This window comes from Monodelphis domestica, chromosome 3 (assembly GCF_027887165.1).
Source record: "Monodelphis domestica isolate mMonDom1 chromosome 3, mMonDom1.pri, whole genome shotgun sequence".
In the NCBI taxonomy this organism is placed as follows: domain Eukaryota; kingdom Metazoa; phylum Chordata; class Mammalia; order Didelphimorphia; family Didelphidae; genus Monodelphis; species Monodelphis domestica.
In genome coordinates this window covers 74,459,112-74,485,808 of record NC_077229.1, presented here as the reverse complement: position 1 = coordinate 74,485,808, position 26,697 = coordinate 74,459,112, and the positions used below count along the sequence as shown (strand labels likewise).

Below are 26,697 nucleotides of genomic sequence, written 5' to 3'. Positions count from 1 at the left end.
ATAGAAAGGATGATAGCTTCTTCTCAGGAGCACATGACACATACACATAAATTGACCATGTATTATGGCATAAAAACTTCACAACCAAATGTAGTAAAGCAGAAATAATAGATGCATTCTTTTCGGATCATAACAATAAAAATTATAAGGATCCATGGAAAGACAAATTAATTGGAAACCAAACAATCTAATTCTAAAAAGGGAGTAGGTCAAAGAACAAATTAGAAACAATGAATTCATTAAGGAGAATGACAAAGAGACATGTCAAAATTTATGGGATAGAGTCAAAGCAGTACTTGGAAGAAATTTTATATTTTATATCTCCAAACACATCAATACAATAGAGAAAAAGCAAATCAATAAATTGGGCATGCAACTAAAAATCTAGGAAAAGAACAAATTTAAAGTCTCCAATTAAAGACAACTAGGAATCTAAAAATCAAAGGAGAAATTAATGAAATTGAAAGTAAGAGAATCATTGAATTAATAAATAAGACTAGGAATTGGTTTATGGGGGGAAAACAAAAGAGCATTATTTAATTTGATTCAAAAAAGAAGAAAATCAAATATCACCATTATTTAATATTGTGTTAGAAATGCTAGCTCTAGCAAGAAGAAAAGAAAAATAAATTGGAGGAATTAAAGTAGGCAATGAGAAAACTAAGCAATCACTCCTTGCAGATGATGCAATGGTATATTTAGAGGATTCTAGAGAATCAACTAAAAAACTAGTTGAAATAATTATAGCAAAGTTTCAGGATACAAAATAAATATAAATATATAAATTTTAAATTCACAAATCATCAGATTTTCTACATGTTAATTTACTTATTCAGTGCCATGCCAATCAAACTCACCAAATAATTATTTTATAGAACTTGAAAAAATAACAAAATCCATCTGGAAGAACAAAAGGTCAAAAATGTCAAGAGAATTAATGAAAAAAAAAATGGAAGGAAGGTGGCCTAGCAGTACCAGAACTCAAACTGTACTATAAAGCAATAATGCTCAAAACAGTCTGATACTATCTAAGAAATAGAATGGTGGATCAGTGGAATAGATGAGAGATATACAATATACAGAGGCAAATGACCTTAGCAACCTAGTGTTTGATAAACCCAAAGACTCCAGCTTTACAACTCTCTAATTAAACAGCTCTTTAATTATAACTCTAACAAAAATTGCTAGGAAAAAATGCAGAAATACTATGGCAGAAACTAGAGACAGACCAATATTTCACACCTTATACCAAAGACAAGACCAAAATGGATATGTGATTTAGTTATAAAGAATAAGTAAATTAGAGGAACACAGAATTGTTTATCTGGCAGATATATGGGGAAGGGGAGAATTTATGCCCAAACAAGAGATAGAGCATATTATAAGATGTAAAATGATAATTTTAATTATACTAAATTTGAAAACTTTTATACAAACATAACTCATGTAACCAAGATTAGAAGGGAAACAACAAACTGGGGGAAAATTTTTATAACAAATTTCTCTAATTAAGCTCTCATTTCTCAAATGTATAAAGAACTAAATCAAATTCATAAGAAGACAAGCCATTCATTAATTGACAAATGGTCAAAAGAGATGAATAAGCAGTTTTCAGATGAAAAATCAATACTCATATGTATTAATAATACATATATGACAATAATTGTATGAAATGAAATCATATGAAAAAATGTTCTAAATCCCTCTTGATTAGAGAAATGCAAATTAAAACAACTCCAAGGCACCACCTCACACCTATCAGATTGGCCAATATTACAATAAAGGAAAATGGCAAATGTTGGAGGGGATGTGACACAATGGGGACACTAATGCATTGTTGATGGAGTTGTGAACTAATCAACCATTCTGGAGGACAATTTGGAACTATGCCCAAAGGACTATAACACTGTGCATACCTTCTGATCCCGTGATACCACTGCTAGGTCTATATTCCAAAGAGATCATAAAAAATGCGAGAAAGACCTACTGGTAACAAAAAATATTTATAACGGCATATTTTGTCATGGCAAAGAATTGGAAATTGAGAGAATGTGCATTCATTGGGGAATGGCTGAACAAATTGTGGTACATGTTGGTGATGGAATACTATTGTGCTGTAGGAAATGATAAGCAAGGTGCTTTCAGAAAAATCTGGAAAAATCTGCAGGAGCTGATGCAGAGTGAAATAAGAAGAACTAGAAGAACCTTGTACACAGTAACAGTACACATTATACAGTAATCAACTGTGAAAGACTTAGCTACTGTCAGCAATGCAAAGATCTGGAACAATTCTGAACAATTCTTGTCAGAAAGAATGCTACCTAACTCCAGAGGAAGAACTGTTGGAGTCAGATGCAGATCAAAGCATACTGTCTTTCAGATTAGTTTATTTATGGTTTTATTTTTGGATTTTGGTTTTATATATGTATTTTCTTATAACAACCACCAATATGGAAATATGTTTTGCATGAAAATGCATGTATAACTCAGATCAAATTTCCTCTCATCTCTGAGAGGGGGGAAGGGAAGGAGGGAGGGAGAAAATTTGGATCTTATAATTTCAGAAACCATATGTTGAAAATTGTTATTACATGCAATTGGGAAAATAAAATATCTTTGAATTAAAAACAAATAAAATGGGGATCAAGGAATATTCCATAGAGAATTTGGCACTTGGGTTAGGCCTTAAAAGATTGGTAGGATTTCAAAAGCAAGAAATGATTGGGGGCATCCTCCAGGAATGGGTGGGAAACAGTAGAAACAAAAACACAGAGGCAAGAGAATGTGGAACACTATCAAAGAAAAGTAAATAGTCCTTCCATTTTGGCTTCGTTTCCCAGGCTTGTAATGAAATTTATGCAGTAACACGTGTGGCCTTTTTGTTCCAGAGCCCAGATTTATTCATATGGATTTCATACAAGAGAGCAAGGAAAATGCTGATGGAGATGATGATAAAATTTATGTATTCTTCACTGAAACAGCTATTGAATTTGAATTCTATGAGAAACCTCTAGTTTCAAGAATTGCTCGTGTCTGCAAAGTGAGTAATTGGTAGTGAAGCCATTTTGCTTATTTGTGCAGAGAACAAACTCTTGTGTATGAAACAAGCAAAGAAAATCCTAAACACAGAGCACATGCTCAGTTGATACATGATGATTCACTAACTGACCCTTAGACTAGTTCACAAAGAATATAGAGAAGCATACTCTCTCCTGATAGCATAGCTAAGACAGGATAACTAAAGTCTTGCCACAGTATCCCTCAAAACCTTTTTTCATGCCCTTCTGGAGAGTAAAGTAGAGGAGAAAGGATGGAAGGAGAAGGGAGGGGAAGATAAGACAGGAGTGAAAGGAGAAGAGAGATTAAACTAGAAATTCTTATCCACTTTTCTCCTTTCCATCTCTCTCCAGCATTATGCCAATAAAAATAACTCTACCCCTATTCTGTGTCATTAACAAAATTTTGTGATAACAATTAACATTGTTGTATCATTATATAAGCACAAAAAACTAAACTTTTTTCATCATTCCAGAAATTGAATTATTCATATTCAGGCTTCTGTAATGGAAAATGGGTGGAGATTCATCATCTATTCCTTGATGTTTTTGAGCACATCATCTGTGTCTGTAACACACCAGCAAGGGAATGGATCCATAGTTACTCATTTTTCCCATGAAGCTCAGTGTTCATTAAAGTCCTATAGTTTTCATTCTCATTCTTCAGCGTCTGTAGTCACTGGAAGGCCTTGTTAGGCACTCTAGTTCTAGTTTCACCACCAAACTTTTTTGGACCTCGTTTTCCCCTTATATAAAATGAAAAGGTTGAAGTAGATTATTTCTAAGGTGCTATCCTGTTCTAAAGCCCTATAATTCTAACCTAGCACTGTGTCTTTCCCCTGTCATCTTCGATTCTAACTCTTTTTTTTTTTGTCTTTTGGGTCATTCTTTATCTTAGTTCCAAAATATTGATTATCATTGGGTCAGGCAAATTTCTTCCTTCTACCTAGGAAATTTAAAATTGTACTAATCGCTGAGCCATTTTTAACCAGGAGGATAATACCACTGAATTTGTGTTTGTGTGTGGTTTTGTTTGCATTCCAAACATTTTATCATCTTCCATTGTTACTCAACAGTAGTCTGTGTTTTCTCTGAGTTGGGCCATTTTTCTTCCTATAGGGTGACCTCGGGGGAAAGCGACTATTACAGAAGAGATGGACGTCATTTTTAAAAGCCAGCCTCATCTGTTCTCTTCCAGAGTCAGATTTCTACTTTAACATTGTTCAGGATGTCTTTTTACTTAAGACAGGGAACTGGAGAGAAACTATCTTTTATGGGATTTTTATGCAACAGTGGTAAGATGTAGAACTTATTTTTGTGCCACTGAAAAGCTAAAATAGTTCAAGTTAGGTTGTTTATCTATGAGATAGGATTGTTTCCACAAGAATTACTTTAATTAAACTATAGCTCAGAAAACATTTTAAGAGATTAATTGATGTTTTGCCAGAGAATCCATAGAATACCAGAGTTTGAGGAATCTTAGAACACAGAGCATAGAATGTGAAAGCAAGGAGGAACCTCAGAAAATAGAACATCAGGATTTCAAGGAACCTTTTGCATATATCACAGAATCACAGAATCTGAGTTGAAATAGACTTTTAAGTCTAGTCTAATCCATAACTTCTCTTTTTAATTTTATTTTTAAATTTTCAGTTCCACATTCTCTCCCTCTACTTCAAAAGGCAAGAAATACAATGTCCACTATACATATCTAGTCATGCAAAACATACTAGAACATGTTAGCCATGTTCTGAAAAGAAAAAGACAAGAAAAGCTTAAAATGGAAAAAATGTTTCAGTCTCTACTCTGAACCTATCAGTTCTCTATCTTGAGGTAGATAGCATTGTGCATGAGTCCTTTGGAGTTGTGATGGATCATTGTATTGATCAGAGTAGCTAATTTTTCACAATTGATTTTCCTTAATAACATTGGTGTTCCTGTGTAGATTATTCTTCTGGTTCTGCTCATATCACTTCACATCAGTTCATCTAAGGCTTTCTAGGTTTCTCTGAAACCATCCTCTTCATCATTTCTTATAGCACAACAGTTTTTCATCATATCTGTGTTCAGCCATTCTTCAGTTGATAGACATTCCCTCAATTTCTGTTTCTTTGCTACCCCAAAAAGAGCTGCTCTAAATGTTTTTGTACATATGGGTCCTTTTTCTTTTTCTCTGGTCTCTTTTGGATATAGCCCTTTTAGGAATATTACTGGGTCAAAGAATATGCCCAGTTTTATAGCGCTGCAGGTATCTAACCCATAACTCAATGGAAATTCCTTCCACATCATTGCTAATAAGTAGTCATGTAGTCTCCAATTCATCTCTTAACAAGGAGGAACCCACTACCTCCTAAGGCAGCCCACTCTGCTTTTAGATAGCTCTTTTTGTTCATAAATTTTTCCTTAACACTTATACCTAATGTTTCCACATATTGCCACGAGTTCTGTACTCAAAGTCTAATGCCTTTTCCACAAGGCAAAGTGCTTGAAGAGAATTACTGGGTTCTCTTCCCTTTTCTCTTTTTCCCTTAAAAAAATATCTTTTTCCCCTTGCCCCCCCCATCTAACCATCCCTATTTCCCTGAATTAATCTTCATATAACATGCTTTTTAGTCCCTTCCCAATATGGCTAAGATCTGCTTCCTCTGGATGTGCCCTAGATTAATGATAGAGCATGTCAGCATTTTAAAGCTTTAAAAATGAATTTTGGTTCAACTCCCTCATTTTACAGATGTAGAAACTGAGGACCAGAGATGGGGAAATGACTGGTTCAAGATCATACTGGTAGCTAAGGTTCAAGTCCTGGGACCCCATACTATTCTTCAGTGCTATATAATTGCACTCCTTAAGACCCATCTGTCTTCCTGTGTAAGGATAGGATTCCCAAGTGCATAGTGGAGTGGCTGTGATTCACTTTTTCTCTCTACGGAAGAATAAAAGAAATGAGGCAGTTGAAGGAGATACCATTACAGGCAACTGACCTATAGAGTTCTATAGTCATAGTCACTGGGAATATGGGACTCTGGGGACTTAAAATAACATCACAATCCTTCTAAAAGACATTTCATGCCTTTTCCTTTGAATAAGATTATTTTTAGTAGAAGCTACAATGTCGCCAAAGAAAACAGGTAGCAATGTGCTCCTTGGAAGATTATTTCAGCTTTAACACACTTCCTTCCTGCAATGATACAAAAATTATAATTCAATCTATTTTCCTTTTTCTCCTCTGCATTTTCCTAGGGGGAAGTTGGATACCACTGCAGTTTGTGCTTACAGTATGAAAACAGTTCAAGATGTTTTCTCCAAGGGAAAATACAAAGCACTTATAACCCTGGAAAATTCTCATGTTAAATGGGTGATGTACAGAGGAGAAGTTCCTATCCCTCGACCTGGTGCCGTAAATATTCTTATATGTTCTTTAGGGAAGAAAACAGCATAGGAATCACCAATAAGACCATACTCACAAAACAGAATGGAAGGCATCTAAGCTAAAAGAGAACTGAGACCTTAGAGCATAGAGAATAGAGGATCAGCCTAGAAAGCTGCTTAGAACATAAAATATCAGAACTGAAAGCAACCTTAGAGATCATTTAGCCAGGTACCTTAGTGAACAAATTGAGGCTTAAATAACAGAACCAGGTGAAATGATTTGTTCAAGAACATATAGCAAGTTAGCAACAGAGATAGGATAGAATCCAAATCTTATGGCTCCCACTATAATTTGTGTGCTTTGGTCCATTTCACTTTAATCACATTTTTATGTGGTTGTTTTATATCCTGCTTCTATACTGAAACTATTGACTGATTCCAAAGGATTTTCTAAGGGAACTATTATGTCAGCAAATAGGGATGATGTCTCCTCTTTGCCTATTTTTACCCCTTTACTCTCTTCCTTTTGTCTTATTGTCGTTGCTAGTGTCTCTAGAATTGTGGTAGATAGCAGCAGAGAAAGAAGGCAGCCTTGTTTTATTCTTATATTTACTGGAAACACTTCCAGGCTTTCCCTCTAACATATAATGATAGCTTTTGGTTTTTAGATAACTTCTTATATTTTTTTAAATTTCCTGTTATGCCTGTGCTTGTGGGCTTGGGGTATTAGATAAAGACTTTATTAAGTGCTTCCTGAGATCTAATCTATATCCAGGTACTGTGCCAAGTGCTGGGTGGGACATGGTAGAAAAGTACAGAGATTCAGGAGTAGATCCAAGTTAGAAATGTACATCGTTGGCTTGGGCATTTTCTCAAATGAAGATTTGGCTTCAGAGGAGGGGACCACAGAAATGAAGGAATCTGCAGTATGAGAAAGTAGCTGGTATAGAAGTTTTTTTTAAAAGGCCAGGTAGTCAGATTGAGAAGAACATGTTAATGGAAGTGAGCCTGGCATCAGTTGAGTGTTGCCAATGACTTTTTTTTTCACCAGTTAAGAATATCATGTGCTTTTAGACACTTTTGATTTTAATATGGTCAGGTTCATTATTTTCCTAAAGTTGAACTATCCTTGTATCCCTGATTTGTCTACTTTGATGATCATGAATAATTTTTTAAATAAATTGCTATAGTCTTTTTGATAGGTTAAAATTTTTGAATCTGTATTCATTAATAATATTGGTCTATAGTTCTTTTTCCTTTATGTAGGTATTAAGATCACATTTTGTCACCTTTATAGATTAAAAGAATATGCTTTTACAGTCAGTATGCTTTGGAAATAGGGCTGAATCTAGTTTCTTCCACTGACTTACTCAGAATGAAAGGGACCATTTAAATTAATAGAACAGAAACCAATTTGAACAAGATCTTCCCTGGACTCCATTCAGAGGATTTACATTTACTGAAGTATATTCAAAGGATTTCTTTAAAAAGTGGTTTTGCATCTTAATTCAGTGCTCTCACAGAATAAAGAACATTGTATAGTTGCCTTTCACGTTATTTTTACTATTATTACTGTTGTTATTGCTCCCAGTTGTTTTTTTGTTTGTTTGTTTGTCATTAGTCAGGAAAAACTACAAAGAAGCCTTCATTTACTCTTAACCTTGGGAAGCATGCTCCTGAGAAATAAATAGCCCAACTATTTGGAACCAGTAATCCTGAGATGGCTTCTCTCCCTAAATCCCTTTTGGCTAAGGTCTTACCCCACTCCAAATGTGATCATGCTTTAGTGAAGAGGCATGTATAAATGCAGTTTCTTACCCTTCCTTCCTCTTTCTTCATTGTTTTACCTCCCACTGACCCCATTGCCCACTGCTTCCAAGATTTCTTGAACTTCAGATACACCCTTCCTGGTTCCCCAGACTCTTATAGTATGATAGATAGACCCACCTCCTGGGAATCATGGGGAGTGCTAAATGGATGGATGGAAGCATTCATAAATCTGTAGTATATCTTCAGAAAGATTTCAATAACCAGGGAATTATTTCAGCCTTTCCCATAAGCAGACTTACAATAGTGTCTCCTAGAATTGCTATCTTTCTATGGGGTGTCTAGATATCCTTCCCAGATTTTATTAATGGATATTCATTTTCACAGAATTCAGAATTGGAAAGGCCTTCAGAGGTGGGTTGGACTGGATGATCCCAAGGTCCTTTCAAAGTGAGGTTTTGAGATTCTTTGATGTTATTTCATTCAAAGAGAGTGATGTAAGGTTTCTCTCTGAGTATCCGAAGGGAGATGTATATGTTAAACTCTTCTTAAAATCCCTGGCTCCTGAATTGAAGACCATTAGAATGGGAAGATAATCATTCATCTTAGAGTTAAGTAAAGAGAAACTTTGAGGGATTAAGTGATTTGCTCAGGTTTATATGATAAATCAGTAAGAGATTTGGACTGTAACCTGTGTCCCTGGCTACCAGATATATGTGTTTGGATTTTTGTAATTCTTTCTTAAAGAGTTAAAAAAAAAAACCCTACACATTCTAACAACAGACTTGATATTTACAGGCCTAAAGAATAGCATTCTATCTACATTTATTTCAGTTCTCTTTTTGTGAGGCAATAAATGTTTGTAGACTAGGTTTCACTGAGAATTCCACATAACAAATGCAATTTTTTTCTAGAAGTTATGCCTTTCCAAATTTAGTACCGTGGAAACATCTTCTTTTAAGTAGTAGCAAAATAAGAAATGTATTATAATTATGCATCTCTTGTTTTGTTTCTAGTGCATTGACAATTTTGCTCGGAGCTTTGGATATAATACTTCTCTCGATTTGCCTGATAAAACCCTACAGTTTGTGAGAGATCACCCATTATTGGACACTGCCCTTCATCCAATTGGGGGTATACCTGTGTTACTGAAAAGAGGCTCAATTTATACTAGAATTGTTGTAGACAGAATATTTGGTCTGGATAAAAAAACCTATGATGTCTTTTTCCTAGTCACGGGTAAGTGGTTCTTTGGAAAAGGCTTAAAATGGGATAGGAATTCTTAATCTAAAGAGAGTATTCCCAGCCATGTAAAAAATGTTTTTGATGCTATTTTTCTTGATACAAAAAGAATTTTCGGCTTCTGGGGTTAAGATTCTTGATCAGTATAACTATGAAAGTAAAAAAGAGACTGATACTAGAGATTTTACATTCAACAAGGCTCAAAACAAGGGGGAATGGTTGAATAAACTGTGGCTTATGAGTGTAATGAATTATCATTGTGCTTTAATAAATGACAAATGTGAGAAATTCAGGAGAGGGAGACTTATGGTAACTGAGAGAGTAAAATAAAAAGCAAGTAGAACCAGGATGATATGTACAATGACTAAAGTGATTTTGCTTCCTTTTTTCTAAAATTTTACTTTAATGTTAAATGTTAACTTCAATAACAATAAGAACTCTAATACACTTAGTCCATATTTCGTATTTTTAATGCATTTGGTGTCATGTAGACCATGGCTATTTGCACAAAGCTCTCAACTGTGATGGGGATATGTTCATTGTGGAGGAGTTACAACTGTTCCAGACACCAGAATCTGTGCAATCCCTCAAACTGTCTGCAGAAAAAGTAAGTCTAGTTCCTACTTTAAAATGATGACTATACTGTGTACCATCACTGAACCTCTTGGTCACTTAATATTTGGTGCTTTTTATTCTAGTAATTGAAAACCTGTCTAGCTTAAGTAGATGATGTATAGTTTCTTTGCTTCTATGAGAAGAACACACTGATAAATGCCGTACTATTCTCTTGGCTTCTCCTAGGTTATATTTCTTGGATTTTTAAGTAACAAGATCATCTTTGTTAATCCTGAGAATACCTCGTATTTATTTAATAAGTGTTTTCGATGCTTAGCACATCATCTAGATTATTCCAGAGGGCAGTTACTTCCTCTAAGTTCTAAGGGATAACCCATTTAGCCACATTCTAAAACTAGCTCTCAAGCCTCCCCAGTACACTTCCCACTAGACTCCATTAGCTCTTAGCAAAGACATTTTTGAAGGTAACACAGTTTTTTTTTAAATTACAGAATATTTCTCTACAGAAACTTGGGGCACACTCTGCCAAAAAAACACAGTATCCATGGAAAGAGTGGACACAAACAGTATAGTAGAAGTGAGGCACATGTGGGGGAAACGTGTTAAGTCAACTCACAGCTTCAAAATTGCAGAGCCTAAAGGTCCTTTCTCTCTTAGAAATCTTTCTTGTGTCTCTCTGAACCCATTAATACAACTTCCTCCTAATCTCCTCAAATAGAACCCTTCTCTTGTACCAGATATGGATAGTCAAGCAAAACAAATCAACACATTGACTATATGGTAACTGTCTGATTCTGTATTTGATTCTTCATTAAATCAAGGTTTGGCATCCTTTTAGTAATCTCTTCATTTAATGGTCATAGTCATTGTGCATATCATCCTTCTGGTTCTACTTGTTTTTTATTTTTCTCTGTTTCAGTTAACATGTCTCCTCATGTTTCTCCGAGTTTCTCACATTCCATCATTTATTACAGCACAATGATAATCCATTATACTCATGCCATTGTTTATTCAACCATTCCCCTGCTGAGAATCCTTATTTAAAGCCTTCTTGAATGTAGCATCTCTAGTATCTGTCTTCGTTTTGCTCACACAACCACCACTCTGTCAAACTCATGCCCTCATCAGTTCTTACTTGAACTAATGTAATGGCCTCCCCATTGATCTTTTTTATTCTAGGCTCCTCCCTTTCCAATTCATTCTGCATGTCACTACCAACATCATCCTTCTAAGGCGTAAGCCTAACCATGTCACTAACCCATGCAAAGTGAAGTGAGTAGGACCAGAAGAACAAATAGCAATGCTATAAAGATAGCCAACTTTAAGTCTTAGTATTGGAGCATCTTTAGATAGACAGCTGATGACTCAATGCAGACTGAAACATATTTCCTTTTTCTTTCATTCCCTCTTCTCTTCTCCCTCCCTTCTTCCTTCCCTCCTCATGCTAATCTTTCCAGGGTTGCATCAGGATCCTTTTCTTTCCAAAGCCTTCCCTACATCCCATAGTTATTAATTCCTTTCACAAAATATATTCCGTTTATTCATTGGGGTACATATTGTGGATATGCCCAAAGATAATATAAGCCCCAGGAGTACAATGAATGTTTCAATTTTGGTTTAGGATCCACAGCTTTTGGTATAATGAATTTTACATTGTAGGTGTTTACTGTTTATTGAATTGAAATTCCTTTATTGTTGTTACTCAGGCATTTCCTAGACTGTATTCTATGGTTTCCTGGTGTTCCACACTATCTGAGATGGGATCTGTAGGGAAAACCTGCTAACAATGTTTCCCCTCTAAAATATTATGAAATGATGTATACATCTAAAGTATGACTCATGCTCAGGATTGTTTCAATATAAAAACAGATTTGTTTCTTCTCTTTTGCTCCAAAATTTGCTTAATGTCCCCTTATTCCTGGAAGGATCCATAGCCCTACAACTCCCAGACCAACATTTCTGGGTTCCAGCTATAGAATTCAAGCTTCCAAGCATTCCATGGTCTAGTGAATGCAGGAAATGTAGCAAGCAGAGATTCCTAACCTTTGTGGTTTTGAAAGCATAGACCTGTGCAGCACAAAACTACCCATAGACTGTTGAATCATAAGATAGAAGCAGGAGGAAAGAGGAGGAACCAAGAAGAGAGAAAACCAAGACAGACTAATTGACCATCCAGAGATCTTTTTGGAATGCTTGATACTATGCAGGGGCAGGGTGGGGGGGGGGGGGAGAGTGGAGTTTGGAATTAAATCAGATCCCACAACTTGCAATTTGATGGACATTTAACAAGTGCCTCAGTTTTGCAAGATGCTATGTTAGGTGCTGGAGAGATAAAGACAAAAAACAAAATGTCTCTGCCCTCAAGGAACTTATAGTCTCCTGGAAGAGTACCATATGGTGTAGCATATGGTGTCAAACTTGGAGTTTGAATGTCTGAATTTGAGACATGTCTCATATACTTGGGAGCACTGGAAGCCTGGAGAAATCACTCAGCCTCTAGTCCTTAGTTTCCTTATCTGTAGAATAGAAGGTTGGACTCAGTGACCTCCCAGGTTCTTTTTGTCTCTAAATGTATGGTCACTTGCTGATCTACAAGATCTAAAAGACATAGCTAGATGATGAGAACAAAATAGAAGCAAGGTGAGGGAACACTACCAACTTGGGGAATGAAAGTCCTCTAGTAAGTTCAGTGTGATGAATGGTGGGGAGAAGGCAGGACCAACAGTCACCATCAAGTTAGGGGGAAAGGAAGAGAGAGATGAGGAAAGGCAAAATCCCTGGCAATGACTTGGAGAAGCTAAAGAGTGTTGGGCCAGTGGAAGACAGTGTCTGGAATCATTTCCCTGGCCCAAGTGAGAAAGTATCCCCCGTCTTCAACACTGTAAAACATAAGCATCTTTTTCTGCTTTCGTTATGAAACATAAACTATAATAACTATGTATATCCGGCTGATCCATCCTCATGGAGGCATTGTATTTCAGTTGTTTTTCAGGTCACAGGGACAGATTTGTTCTGATTCATCCATATGTTGTCTCTTCACTCTCCTTTGTAACCATTAGTATGACTAGATGGTTGGTCCTCAGTGTGAGGTTGGGGTCTGAGCAGACTGTGGCTAAACTCAGCTCAGTTTCCCCTCTAAAATATTTTATTTGGTGATCATTGAGATAAATCTCCTGATCTAAGCCTTATTTTTTTTTTGGTTTGTCTCACTAGAGCATTGCACAAATCAGGCAGGTGCTTCCTAGAGATGCATTGAACTGATTTGGATGATTGTTATTAACACAATACTCTAACCAGCTAAATTCCTTGAATGCAAAGACCATATGGAAATAGTTTATTTAATTACTTTTAAGCCTGTTAAAATTAATTGTGGTTGGACTTTGAATATATTAATGAGGTGGTCACCAGGAATTTAATTTTTAAATCCCAAAATGAATTACTAAAGTAAATGGAATTTATGGTAGTTTATTTACAATATTTACAATAGAAGGAAGATATTAAGGAATGAGAGAGAGAGAGAGAAAAAAAACTCTGGCTTCTTTTGATACCAGTTAGAATCTCTAAGCCCCAGCCAGGGGAAGAGAGTCTCAAGAAGATGGGCCTTACCTGGAGGTTTCACACCTCCAGAAATGTGGGGTCACTAAGTCAGCTTTTCACTCACCAACTGTGACAGTCTAAAAGAAGTCTAGGTGTCTGCCTTCTGGTCGCTCCTCAAGGGTCTGTCTTCCAGTCGCTCCTCCAAGTCAGTGCCCGAATGAATGATCCTCCGAATATCTAAATCCAAATGTTTATCTTCCCTTCAGCTCTGAGTGACTGATCCTTCACCCCAAGCCCTGGTGACTGACCATTTTTCTTCAGTCTTTGTTTCCTCTATTTAAAGACCTTTTTCTCTTGTGTCACTTCCCCTAAATTTTCACATCTACCAATCACAGCAGATGCTTTTCTCCAGGACTTCCCATTCTTTAGTTCTCACCTTCTCTGGTTAGATTATATATTTTTGGGTTACTTAACACCTCTTTTGTTAAGTTCACCTTTTGTGGTTACTTAACACCTTTTTGTAGTTAAAATCTAAAAATAGATTGTAGCTTATAATTCTGGCTTCACTATAAAGGAAGAGCTAAGTACCTTCATTGTTACAATCAGGAGATTACAATTTTATCTTCTCAGTAAAGAAAGAGCTAAGTATCTTCATTGTTCCAATCAGGAGATAGCTATATCCAATCTTCACAAGCCCCTCCCATAGCAAAAAAAAAAAAGGAAAGAAAAACACAATCCTTTGCCACAAATGAGCACTGTTAAATGAAACACATCAACCATGCCCAGAAATTCTGCACTTTGATCCCATTATCTGTCTCTGGTAGGAGTGGGGGAGCAGACTTCAGCATCATATCACATTCATCAAAATTTTCAGTTATTTTTTCTTTATAGATTTATTCTCTTTTTGCTCACTTTGTTCTGCATCAATTCATATAAATCTCTTCCCTGGTTTCTCTGAAACTGTTTTTTCATCATTTCATATGGCACCATAATTTTCCATTACTTTCATATACCACTGTTATATTTTTAATGCAAACAGTAACCTATGTGTGCAAATTTTCATCAAAGGCCTTAATTAACACCCTCCATCCCCCTACCAAGAAAAGGCCTAACCTATTTATTTGTATTTTCAGGGCTTGTTGTATTTAGCATCATCTAGTCGTGTGATTCAAGTCCCTGTTGCTGTGTGTAGCCGATACCAACATTGCCTCGATTGCCTCTTAGCTCGAGATCCTTACTGTGCTTGGGCCCAGAACCGGAGCCAGTGTGTCTCTGTGGTGGACCACACTAATAACTCTGAGTAAGTCAGGGCACACCTGCCTGGAGCCCATAGCCAAGACTCAATAGCAACAGATGCCAGGCCTGGTACTAGTTGCCAAGGATACAGACACAAAATGAATCAACCCTTACCCTCGGGAAGCTTACATTTGACCATAAATGGGTTTTACTGCTCAACTCCATAGAATTGAAAAGGGGAGAAAAGAAAATAAGAATGCTAGTGAAAGATAAAGGAGAATCTTTTACTTAATAATAACAGCTTATATCCCTATAGCACTAAGTAGTTTACAGAGTGTTTCTGTACAACAGACTTGTGAATGGAGGAACTCCAAATGTTATGAATTCCATATCACAGTCAAGGAAACAGGCTAAGTGACTTGCCTGGGATCATGTGGCTAGTGAGAGTCAGATCAAGGCCTGAGATTTTTGAATCTTCCAATTCCCTATGCCACTGATAAAAATTGTATATGATAGCCATGGGCAGTTACTTGAGCTCTCCGATGTGAATGCAACATTTCTGCCTGTGATAATGCTGTTTTAAGTATGGCTTGTTTGTTAAATTCTCAAAGATAAAACTGAGTGTCTTTATTTTTAGAGTTTGTAAACTATTAGCATAGGAAACATATCCGTGTTTTGATGTGTAGTTCTAACCACTTGATTGTATCTTCCTAGATATCCAGTAGGTACTAAATTTTGTAACATAGTGTGATACATTGCATGGTTCCTATTGTTTCTTTGCATGTTTATCAATGAATTTATTATAAATTATTATTGTTTTGGTTTTGGTCGTTATTATTTTCACTTCTTACTTATCTTTTTTATGAGTTTCAACTAGATTCAATCCAGGAGCAAGTTACTATCTTACTATCCTGTTGTTATTATTACCAGAGAGAGTGGTATTCTTTAGGACAAGGGAAAGGAGAAGATCCAGGAGGAAGAATAATAGAAAATCAGCTTTTTCAATAGATGCAAAAAAACAAGGAAGATGAATATTGATACTTGTATTTTATCAGTATTCAATGGATTCAACAGTTATAAGAATGTTACTAATCTTGGAGAGAGTAGTTTCAGTCAAGAGGTTGGGGCCAGATTTTAAGGGGCTAAGAAGTGAATGGACAGTGATGTGTGAAGATGTAGAGTCAATGAGTGTAGGAGATTCCTTTTTAGGAGTTTGACAACAAAATGGAGAAGAGATATGACAGTCCCTTGAGAAGATCACAGATCAAGTGAAGGGTTTTTTTTTATTATTGTTCAGGGAGACCTGTGCAGGTTTTTAAGCAGCAGAAAAGGAGTCAGTAGATAGGCAAAGACTGAGAGGAGAAAAAGGTAGGTGGAGGATAATGAATGGTGCAGCCACCTGAAGGAGACAAGCAAATATGGAACTGAGGACACATATAGTGGGCTGACAATGGCAAAGAAAAGTCACACATCACACATCATCAAAGATTTTCTTCTGAAAAGAATAGAAGAAAGCAAAAAGGTGAAAAAAATGTAATGAAACAGACAACTTCTAATCATTCCTGATTGAAAAAGACCAAGGTTGTGGAGAAACAGAAGTTAAACATAAAGTAGTAAACACAAATGAAAACCCACAAGGGACCAAACAAGGATAAACGCTTTCCTGTTCACATATGAGAAGATGATCCATGTGTCCCCTCTGAACTTTATCATCATCATCAGGGATCTGATTAGGCAAGGAAGGGATTCTATGATGCCTTGATGGACTTAAGAAAAAAATAGAAAGAGAGGGAAAGTGGAATCTGCAGGGCCAAGGAAAAGAAGATGGAAAAGGAAGATCAAGGGAAATCATCTTCCGTGGTATACAAATAGAAGTCTACAAACAAAGGAGAAGCATGGTGACTTACTCTTGAACCTCCCTCTCATCAAAACAGAACAGAGGAGGGAAGAACACACATACGTGCATAGCTGAATACAGAAATGCATTTCAGTAAAAAGGGAAAGAAGGGAAAAGGAGAGAGAGAGAACAGATTAAGAAAGGGATTTGATTTAAGCAAAACAAACCCATGAGAATGACTGAAAATATAGCTCTTTTAAGGTGATAAAAAATGGGAATCTGAGGGGTTACATATAAACTGGGCAATGACTAAACAAGTTATGGTCTAAAAATGGGATGGAATTCTATGGTGCTGTAAGAAACAATGAAGGAGAAGATTTCAATCTCCTCGGAGGATTTACATTGAACTGATGCAAAGTAAAGGGAACAGAGCCAGAACATTTTATATATTGACAATAGTATAAAGACAAAAAAAACTTTGAAAGAATTAGGAACCTGGGAAGATTTAAATGAACTGATGCAAAGTAAAGTGAGAAAAATTGGGAGAATATTCAAACATCAACAACATGGAAATAGGTTCTGATCAAGGACACAAGTAATGCCCAATGAAATTGCATGTTGGCTGCAGGCAGGGTGGGAGGGAGAAGGGGAAATAATGTGATTCTTATAACTAAGGAACAATGTTCTAAATTGACTAAATAAATTAATTTAAATTTTAAAAACATTAGGCCAGTGGTTCTCAACCTTTCTAATGCCATGACCCCGCAATACAGTTCCTCATGTTGCAGTGACCCCAAACCAAAAAATTATTTTGGTGGCTACTTCAAAACTGTAATTTTGCTACAGTTATGATTCGGAATGTAAATACCTGATATGCATTATGTATTCTCATTGCTACAAATGGAGAGGTTGAGAACCACTGCATTAGGAGAATATTGTACAATGATCAACTATGAAGGACTTAGCTACTCCTAGCAATGAGCCAAGACAATTCCAAAGGACTCATGATGAAAAATACTAACCATCTCCAGAGAAAGAACTGATGGAGTCTGAACACAGATCAAAGCATTTTTTTTCTACTTTTTTTCTCTTGGGATTTTTTGCCTATGTTTTCTTTTGGAAGATGACTAACCATGATTCCAGAGGACTAATGATGCAACATGCTACCTACCTGATACAGGTGAAAGGTTTAAAGCGCAGAATGAGACATTTTTTGACATGATCAACATGGAAAGACGTTCTGGTTGACCATACATGTTTGTAACAGCTTTGTCTTTCTTTTGTTCTCAATTAGGTGTGAACAGTTAGAGGAGAAGGAATAGAAAACATATTTTTGTTGATAAAAAAAAGCAACATAATTTTAAAATTAAGAAAATAAATGATGCAAATTTTTAAAAAGAATGACTTTAAAGAAGAAATGCAAGAAGACATTCCTTATCCTACCTCTTTGCATAGGTGGGGGGTGCCTAAGAGTTATGCATTACATATATTTTCACTTTGTCAGAATATTAATCTGCAAAATATTATTTTTAAATGAGAGCTTTTTTAGGGAGAGAGGAAGAAATATTAGGGGAAACTATAGTTTGATTTTTTAAATCAGTAAAAACTTTACATTTTTTTAAAAGATTGCTATGCTATAGTAAGGGATCCACTCAAATCATATGAATTTGTAGTGGACTCAATAACACAGTTGTATGATTAGCAGTAACATTCAGCAGCAAAGTAGTAGGAGTGTGGGAGGAAGTGGTGGGCTAAGGGTTAAGGACTGGCAAGGCACAAACAACAGCAGAGTAAGGGAACCTAAGAGTCAAGGGTAGAGGACAATATTTAGTTGAATTGGTTAACTCTGAGATCAGCATTACAAAGGAAATCGGGATCATCCTCCCATGTGTGGAGATGATGAACATGATGTAAGAGGAGGACTGGAAGTTGTAGTGAAGATGAAGAACATATTTTTGAAACATAGAGAAAATGATAGCAGGCTAAGAGATGATGATCAGAGAAGGAAATTTCAGAGTTCAGAATCAGAAAAGTTAGGGTTCATAGTGAGAACTAGATGACAACTATCTCTAATTGAAGTGGAGTAAAAATGTAGTTCACAGGAATTGAAGACGTGCATAAACTGGAATGCTTGAAGCATCAGTGTGTGTATTAAAACCAGGTATGCAGGCAGACATTTGGGTGGAAACAAAGTCTGGAAATTATATACTAGTTTCCCCAATAAAGGAAGAATGAACTAGAAAATAGTCATTTATAGCACCAAGGATTTGAAATAGATGATAAAGATGGATATAGTAAACCTCAAAGAAGGAGAGAGGATTGGAAAGGAGTGATGGGAAGCAAGGAGTATGCCAACACCTCCTCTTGGCCCAGGCTTGTAGTGATAAAGGAGAAGGAGAAATCCACTCCAGACCAAAGACAGATCCCCAAGATTCAGTGCTGATCCATTGAGGACCACTCTTTGGGTCCAGCCATCCCAGACCTTCTGTCTTAAAATTGATACTAAGTATTGGTTCCAAGGCAAAAGAAGAGCTATACAGCTGGATGTTTTAAAATCCCTCTGGATTAGAAAAATACACATTAAAACAACTCTGAAGTACCACCTCACACCTATCAGATTGGTCAATATGACAGTAAAGGAAAATGACAAATGTTGGACAAGATGTGGCAAAACTGGGAAACTAATGCATTGCTGGTGGAATTGTGAACTGATCCAACCATTCTGGAGGACAGTTTGGAATTATGCCAAAAGGTCTATAAAACAGTGCATATCCTTTGATCCACTAATACCACTAGTGGTTCTGTATCCCAAAGAGATTATTTAAAATGGAGAAGGACCTACTTGTACAAAAATATTTATAGCTGCTTTTTTTGTGGTGACAAAGAATTGGAAACTAAAGAGATGTCCTTCAATTCGAGAATTTCTGAACAAATTGTGGTATATGATGGTGATGGAATACTACTGTGCTATAAGAAACGATGAACACAATTTCAGAAAGGTCTGGAAAGACCTTCATGGACTGATGCAGAGTGAAATAAGCAGAACCAGAAGCCTATTGTACATAGTAACAGCAATATTGTGAAATGATCAACTGTGAAAGATTTAGCTACTTTCAACAATACAATGATCCAGGACAATTCTGAAGGACTTAGGATAAAGAATGTTATCCACCTCCAGAGAAAGAACTGTTAAAGTAGGAATGCAGGTGAAGGCGTATGATTTTTCATTTATTTATTTGGGTATATGATTTGGGGGTTGTTTTTTTAAGATTATTCACTTATAAAAATGAACAATATGGGCATTAAAAAAAAGAGCTATGCAGTTGGGGTTAAATGACGTGCCCAGAGTCACATAGCTAGGAAATGTCAGAGTTCAGATTTGAGCCCAGGGCCTCCTGGAATTCTATCCACTGAGCTACCTAGCTGCCCCCTTTTTTATCTTTCATCCCTAAAATGAATCCTTAATTTAGCCAACCATACTATTGTAGCCCACATGTCTATGCTATACTGAAATCTAGATAAAAATCCCCCTAATGTCATTTTGGCAAACCTATGGCATTTATGCCACGGAGCTGCTCCCCTCCCTCTCTCCACATAAGCCTGAAGACATTGCTCACATCACCTACCCCTCTGCCCAGCAGCCCAATGGGAGTACTTCCTCCCTCCCCTGTCTGGGGTAAGGCAGAAGCTCGCATGTGGTATGAGGGTTGTAGTTTGGGCACTCAGTCTCTAAAAGATTCATCATTACTGCTCTAATGTATCAGTTTAGTAACACTATCTAAAAAGGAAATGAAATCAGTATGTCATGACCTCCTTTTCATGAAATTATGCTAAGTGTTTCTAATCACTGCTTTCTTTTTCAAAACTTAAGTATTCTTTTTTAATTGTGAGTTAACCTTGAACCCCCATTGTCTCCTATGTCTAGGGCCAGGATTTTTTCCATTACACTACACTGTCTTTCCTGTTTATAAAATGAAAGGGCATTATGCCAAGCCCTGAGATGGATAGAAAAATGAATGAATTAATTAATCATTTTATTCTGGTCTTTTTTTTAGGGTTTTAATTCAGAATATTAAAAATGGAGATGTTTCAGAGTGTCCCAAAGTGGGTAAGTAAAAACTAACTTGTACATGATATCAAAAGGTATACTCCAAGCATGCTGCTCTCCGTGTATAGTTCCTCTGTTTATAAACTGTTCAAATAACTATCCCCCTGGGTAATTTGAATTTTAAAAGTAGGTTTGACGAGTATGAGGCCAAGCACAGACTAGTTTAATCTAAAGCCTCGGGAGACATTGCTATTTCCCCATACCCTGGGCCTTTGTACTCTGGGGCTGCAAAGAGCCAGTTATAAAGCAGATGCCAAAATGTAACCCCTGGAGCTAACGTCATTACTTACCAAGGATGTCCTATGAGGGGTTTCCATTGACCCTTCCCCAAGGTTGCTGGTCACTGCTATTGAATCCATTGAGCAGGTGTAGTTCCCTGCCCACTGTGGGACAGTTTTTTTTTTTCATAAAAACCCTTACCTTCCATCTTGGAATCAATACTGTGTATCGGCTCCAAGGCAGAAGAGTGGTAAGGACTAGGCAAGGGGGGTTAAGTGACTTGCCCAGGGTCACACAGCTGGGAAGTATCTGAGGCCAGGTTTGAACCTAGGACCTCCCATCTCTAGGCCTGACTCTCAATCCACTGAGCTACCCAGCTGCCCCCCACTGTGGGACATTTTAAAAGAAAACTAAGCCCAGATTTAAACCTCCATCCCAATAAGTCACCTTCATATTTGAGCTATATTTCAAAGGAAAGTCTGATCAAGAGTTCTGAAAAAGAGACTGCTCACAGATACTTTAAACAAGTGAGCATCTGGGCCATAGTCACCCTGGGGCATCACTGAAAAACTGGCCAGGTTCTCTTTCCTCACCCCTTAGGCTCTTCTATCCCAAGTTCATTCCTCCTTTGGCCTTCCAACAGAAAACCAGTTTTCCTAAATTTGTGTTAAATGACTTCAGAATATCCATTTTATACTCTCACAATGGACTGGTAGAGCTTTCTAATGTACTTCTGTGTTTCTAAACCTCAAGGAATGCTATTATAAGATCTAGATTTCTGCCCCTCAGCTACTGGTTTCATGCATTTGGAATATAGACATTAGGGCATAGATGTCATTTTCCCTTTGTCCAAAGGATCTTCTTCAGTTCCCTGGACATCTCCCAGCGATCAGAACTCCACTTGTTGCAGGAATGCTTTTCAAGGTGAACCTGGGCTCATTAGGGGGAACTGGAACACTCCTAATCTAAGGAGATAGTCCCAGGCTGGATCTTCCAGCAAAAAGAATGATTGCAATCAGTTCAATCTTAATGAGATCCAAGTAGTAGATTCTTCATCCCTAGAGGTATACACTTGTAAAGTGGTCATATATGGTTGGTTGAGGGAATTTATTCATCTGCCAAGTATTTGAACTAGATGAATTCTATTTGGAGAGGGTTTTTTTAATTATGTAGGCCTTAGGGCAGCATTGGCAAAGACATGGCGAGGGTGCAGAGCCATCACTCAGGGAGCTGCTGGGTTCCCCCTCTTCCCCACCCCTCTGTCCAGCAGCCCAAAGCAAGCACTTTCTTCCTCAACTCTCTCTGGTAATTTGGGGGCTCACAGACAGCTTGAATTTGCCCTCTGGGCACTCGAACTCAGAAAAGATTCCCCTTTGAGGCCCTAAGGTTTGATTTGGTTTGGTTTCTTTTAATATTGAACCCTGGGAATTTCTTAGGAGTCTTAGCTTCAGTATTTCCTGGGATCTTTGGGGGAAAGGGATAAATAGTTACATAGTACCTACTATATGCCAACCATTGTGCTGAGCACTTTGCAAATATCTCACTTGAGGCTCACAACAATCCTTTGAGGTAGGTGCTATTATTATCCTCATTTTACAGATGAGGGAATTGAGGCAAACAGAGGTGAAGTGACTTGCCCAGGGTCATACATCTAGTAAGTATTTGAAACTGGATTTGAACTTAGGTCTTTTTGACTCCAGGCCAGCTGTTGTGCATTATAGCCCTTCCTAGCAGCCTTGAGGTCACTGCATCCAGAGCAGTAAGTAGGGCAGTGCCATCCAGGATTTGTCCCAGGCAGTGACATTCCTCCTCTCCATTGCTATTTATAGGCCACTATCCCTTTGCCTCACAGTACTTCAGTGACATGTGCGTGTGTCTTGCGTTCTAGCCTCGCCCCACTTCTAAGGTCTTATTATCACGGCATCCTTTCAACAGGGGCCAATGGTAGGGGTCTTTTGGAGAATGGACTGCCCTCATTCCTGGCTCTATTGCATTCTCAATTGGATTGTCCTTCCCCAAAACTGTCCTCTGTCCCACCGCTGCCGCCGCCCTATCCACTAGCAGCATGTGAGTTTCTAGTGAATAGCTTTCACTCTACTAAATTTCAATATGCCCCCAAACCCCGGGGACTTGTCCCATATTAGCCGATTGTTTTCAGCATTTGCATCTCTGATTAAGTCTTCCTTTCCTGCTACTCTTCCCTTCATAACTGTTTTCAGACAGGCCCATCCAAAATGTTACTGTCAGAGCTGGGGACAGCAGCCAACTGAGATGCTCCCCCCTGTCCAATCTGGCCTCCACACTGTGGCTATTCAATGGCAGACATCTTCAAGCAGAAGAAACCAAGTACCTCCTCTACCGTCAAGGACTGCTGGTGTTTAATGTAACGAAGGCTGATGCAGGACGCTATGATTGTCAGTCTGTGGAGAAGGTCAGTGGGAGAGAATTATTCATCACTGTGGAAAGCTATATCCTCACCCTTCTATCAGAGAGTTTGGGGAGCTTAGTGCAAGGCAGCTCCGAGTGGCCCCAAGTTGTGACGATTTCTCCACGCTTTCGATCAGATTCTAGCAAATATGGGCACCTTGGCCACGGGGGAGCCCAGAATGAGAAGATCCTCTCCAAAATATTCATCGTGTTGTTTGCCTTTCTCTTTTTCTCCTTACTCTCTTGGAATTTTACCAAAGGCCTTGCATGCCTGCAGTCTTGGTTTCTAGGAAAAAACAGAAATACAATAAAAATAGATAGCTTGGGAGAGTCTCCCTCAGAAACTCAGGAATCGGTTCCTCAAAAGCAGGTGAACAGCTTCTCCTCTCTGATGCCACTTGTCATCTCTTCTCCAGACGATCCCCCCAAGAATTCTAGTGCCAGCACAATAGGGCTGTGAAACACTCTTCATGCCACCCAGGTGCTCTAAAGGCCACTGTAGTGAATAACTGTTCCAAAGTGCAGAAACTGAAGGGGGCCAGCCTCATCACACCCCAAAAGGCAGAGCCAAGGAATGGAGACCAGATGTTTCTTCTGCATCGCCCTAGCAAACCTGGATTCCTTTTCTGACACATACCCTAAGCTTTAATTTAAAATATCTTTAGATTTGCCTCACCCCCCTGCAAAAAAAAAAGGAGAGACAGACAGACAGACAAAAGAGAGAAAGACATAAAGAGAATAAAAATGTTTTGGAAAACTGGTTCTCAATCCCTGATTTCTATAACTATGTCACTTAGTGTGGTTCCCTGGAAAGAATACTGGACTTTGAATAAGGAGGCGTAAGTTCTAATCCTGGCTCGAATACTTTGTGTGACACTAGGCTTCCAGAGACTTAGTTTCTCCACATGTAAAAATACAGAGGTTAACATTTGCAAGATCTTACTGAAAGGGTTGCTGTGAGGTAAGCACTCTATAAATCTTCAGGCAATAGAGGAAGGAGCTATTATGAGGGTGATGTTCTATGCCTCAATCCTCTTGAAAATAGTCAAGGATCTTAAAAGAACAAGTGCCAGGGCTATAGAAGAGAGAGATGTTTTCACTGGCTCCCCTCATTGAAGGCCTGTGACTTGTGTCTTGTTTCAACTTAGCCTTGAAAAGGGTTAAAGAATGCTCTGTTCTGTTTCCTGTACACACAGTTCACATTCTCCCATTTTTGAGCTGCTAGGGAAGCAGATGTTTCCGAGTCTGTTCAGTGCCTGGGATTTTGGGAAAGAAAAAAAAAAGGTGGGGCTGACTGCCAGGTCCCCAAACTTCTTGAAAGAAAGAAAGACAAAGGGAAAGGGGGAGAGGAAAAAGGAGGACTCCAGCTTTCCGCTGGTAGACCATTATGCACAGATTTCTTGCTTTGGAGGGAAATTGTGCTGCTTACTTTGTTTCTGAGTCACCCCAAATCAAACTCTTAGAACATTGTGGTACAGCACAAGCCAGGGCCTCTTGTGTACAATAACAAAGGCTGCCAAAATGGGAGCCCACCGACAAAACTTATTAAAAACAGCCATCAGTGCTCTCAGTTCCTTCCCCTTTTCCCTCCTGTTCACTGTTGCGCAGCTGTTCATTAACACATCCACAACAGAGGGGTGGGAGAAGAAAAGGGCAGGAAGACAAGGGAGCCCCGGCTGTTCCCTCCTCAGCCTCCCCACACAAACGAAGACAGTTTGGTGCAAATTGGGAAGATTGGAACATTGGAGCTATCTAGTTAGGTAACCTAAAAAAGTCTTCTAATAGTCTACCATTGCAGGGACTTCTCCAGAAATATGGGGCAGTTTCAGAAGAGATTGGCTCAAAGCCATAGTTAGTATTTCTGTGCCCAAAAAATGCCAAGCTGGCTGCCCATGGGACATTTGCTGAGAGACAGTCTATAGAGCCCCCCTTGAGCAGAAGTGCTGAGACCCCCAAGGGCAGGATTGGAATAGATTACAAAACTGGGCTTGTCAGATGGGTGGGAGGGTGGTAGCCCGTGTTTGGGTCCTTGGGAATGACCAAAGCATTCCATTTAATGTTGTCCCAACCATCCTGGAAGGAGAAAATCATGTGGGGGAGGTGAGTAGAAGAGGGTCTGAAGAAGAGAAAGCCAAGGTCCTTGGCCATGGGCCACCTACTGGATTAAGGCACAGAATTCACTGAGTACCTGCCATGTTCACTACAGAGCACTGCTTGGCAAAGAGAGAAATCCAAAGATAAAGCCCAGTCTGTCTTCAGAGAGCTTCCAGTTGGGAAGACAAGATACCAAGAACTTTGATAGACACTGTTACATGGTGGGTGGATTAGAGATAGGTGAAGAAAAGTGCTCAATGAAGTTCGAGAGGTAAGAAGTTCACTAGCCAAATCTGCAGATAACAGACAACTGGGAAAGTAGGCAACATTGGACGACCAAATTGGACTCCAGAATGATTTGTGCAGGCTAATAAGATAATCCCCATTTAATGAAATATTACTTGATAGGGGTAAATGTAGATTCTTATGCCTGGATAGTTTTAAAAAAAAGCACCTTGTTAACTTGGACAAACTCAGAAAACTAAAGTAGTTAGAAATCCCTACTCTTTAATCAGGAAAAAGGATAGGGCTTCAAGTGTTTGGTCATTACACAGTCAAATCTTAAAGACCATACAAAACCAAAGGCTCTGGGAACCACATCCCTGGGAGAAGGCACCAACCCTGGATGCCAAATCCAACCTGGGAGAAAACACACTAGAGGCTGTCTCCTTTGGGAGAAGGCACTCCAAAGAGATACTAGACCTGAGAGTCTCTTTATACCTTTGAGGAAGCCTGCAAAGACTAACCACTAACAAGTGTGTAACCCTCCTTGCAGTCAATAGCTACGGCATTAGGGAATGGTCAGCTCTAACAAAGGCAAAGGTCAAACTAAGAAACTGGGCTTCATGAGAGGAAAACTTTCATCCAATAGAGAAGCCTCCAAAACAAAAAGGTGCTTAACATTCAAACCAAAATAGGGGTACTGGGCACTGGGGTTTCTCAAAGGTAAGGGTAAACTGAGTCATCCAAAAATCTATGTTGACAACCTTTAGAAGTACAAGGAGTGAGGGCAGCTGGGTAGCTCAGTGGATGGAGAGCCAGGCCTAGAGACAGGAGGTCCTGGGTTCAAATCTGACATCAGACACTTCCCAGCTGTGTGACCCTGGGCAAGTCCCTTAACCCCCATTGTCTAGCCCTTACCACTCTTCTGCCTTGGAACCAATGCACAGTATTTATTCCAAGATGGAAGGTAAGGGTTTAAAAAAAAAAAGTACCAGGAGTATGGTTAG

At 38.3% G+C, this 26,697-nt stretch overlaps 1 protein-coding gene across 1 annotated transcript in view; it reads left to right on the top strand.

The window, feature by feature from the left end:
• Nucleotides 1-24,218, top strand: part of LOC103099055 (semaphorin-4D-like) — an 89,087-nt gene extending 64,869 nt beyond the window's left edge. Inside the window, exons 7-14 of the mRNA XM_056822159.1 lie at nt 2,889-3,040; nt 4,176-4,351; nt 6,297-6,453; nt 9,209-9,431; nt 9,926-10,041; nt 14,681-14,847; nt 20,676-20,728; nt 23,167-24,218. Coding sequence (XP_056678137.1) covers nt 2,889-3,040; nt 4,176-4,351; nt 6,297-6,453; nt 9,209-9,431; nt 9,926-10,041; nt 14,681-14,847; nt 20,676-20,728; nt 23,167-23,834 — 1,712 coding nt within the window. The 3' untranslated portion in view covers nt 23,835-24,218. The remainder of the gene's footprint in view (nt 1-2,888; nt 3,041-4,175; nt 4,352-6,296; nt 6,454-9,208; nt 9,432-9,925; nt 10,042-14,680; nt 14,848-20,675; nt 20,729-23,166) is intronic.
• The last annotated feature ends 2,479 nt before the right edge of the window (nt 24,219-26,697 follow it).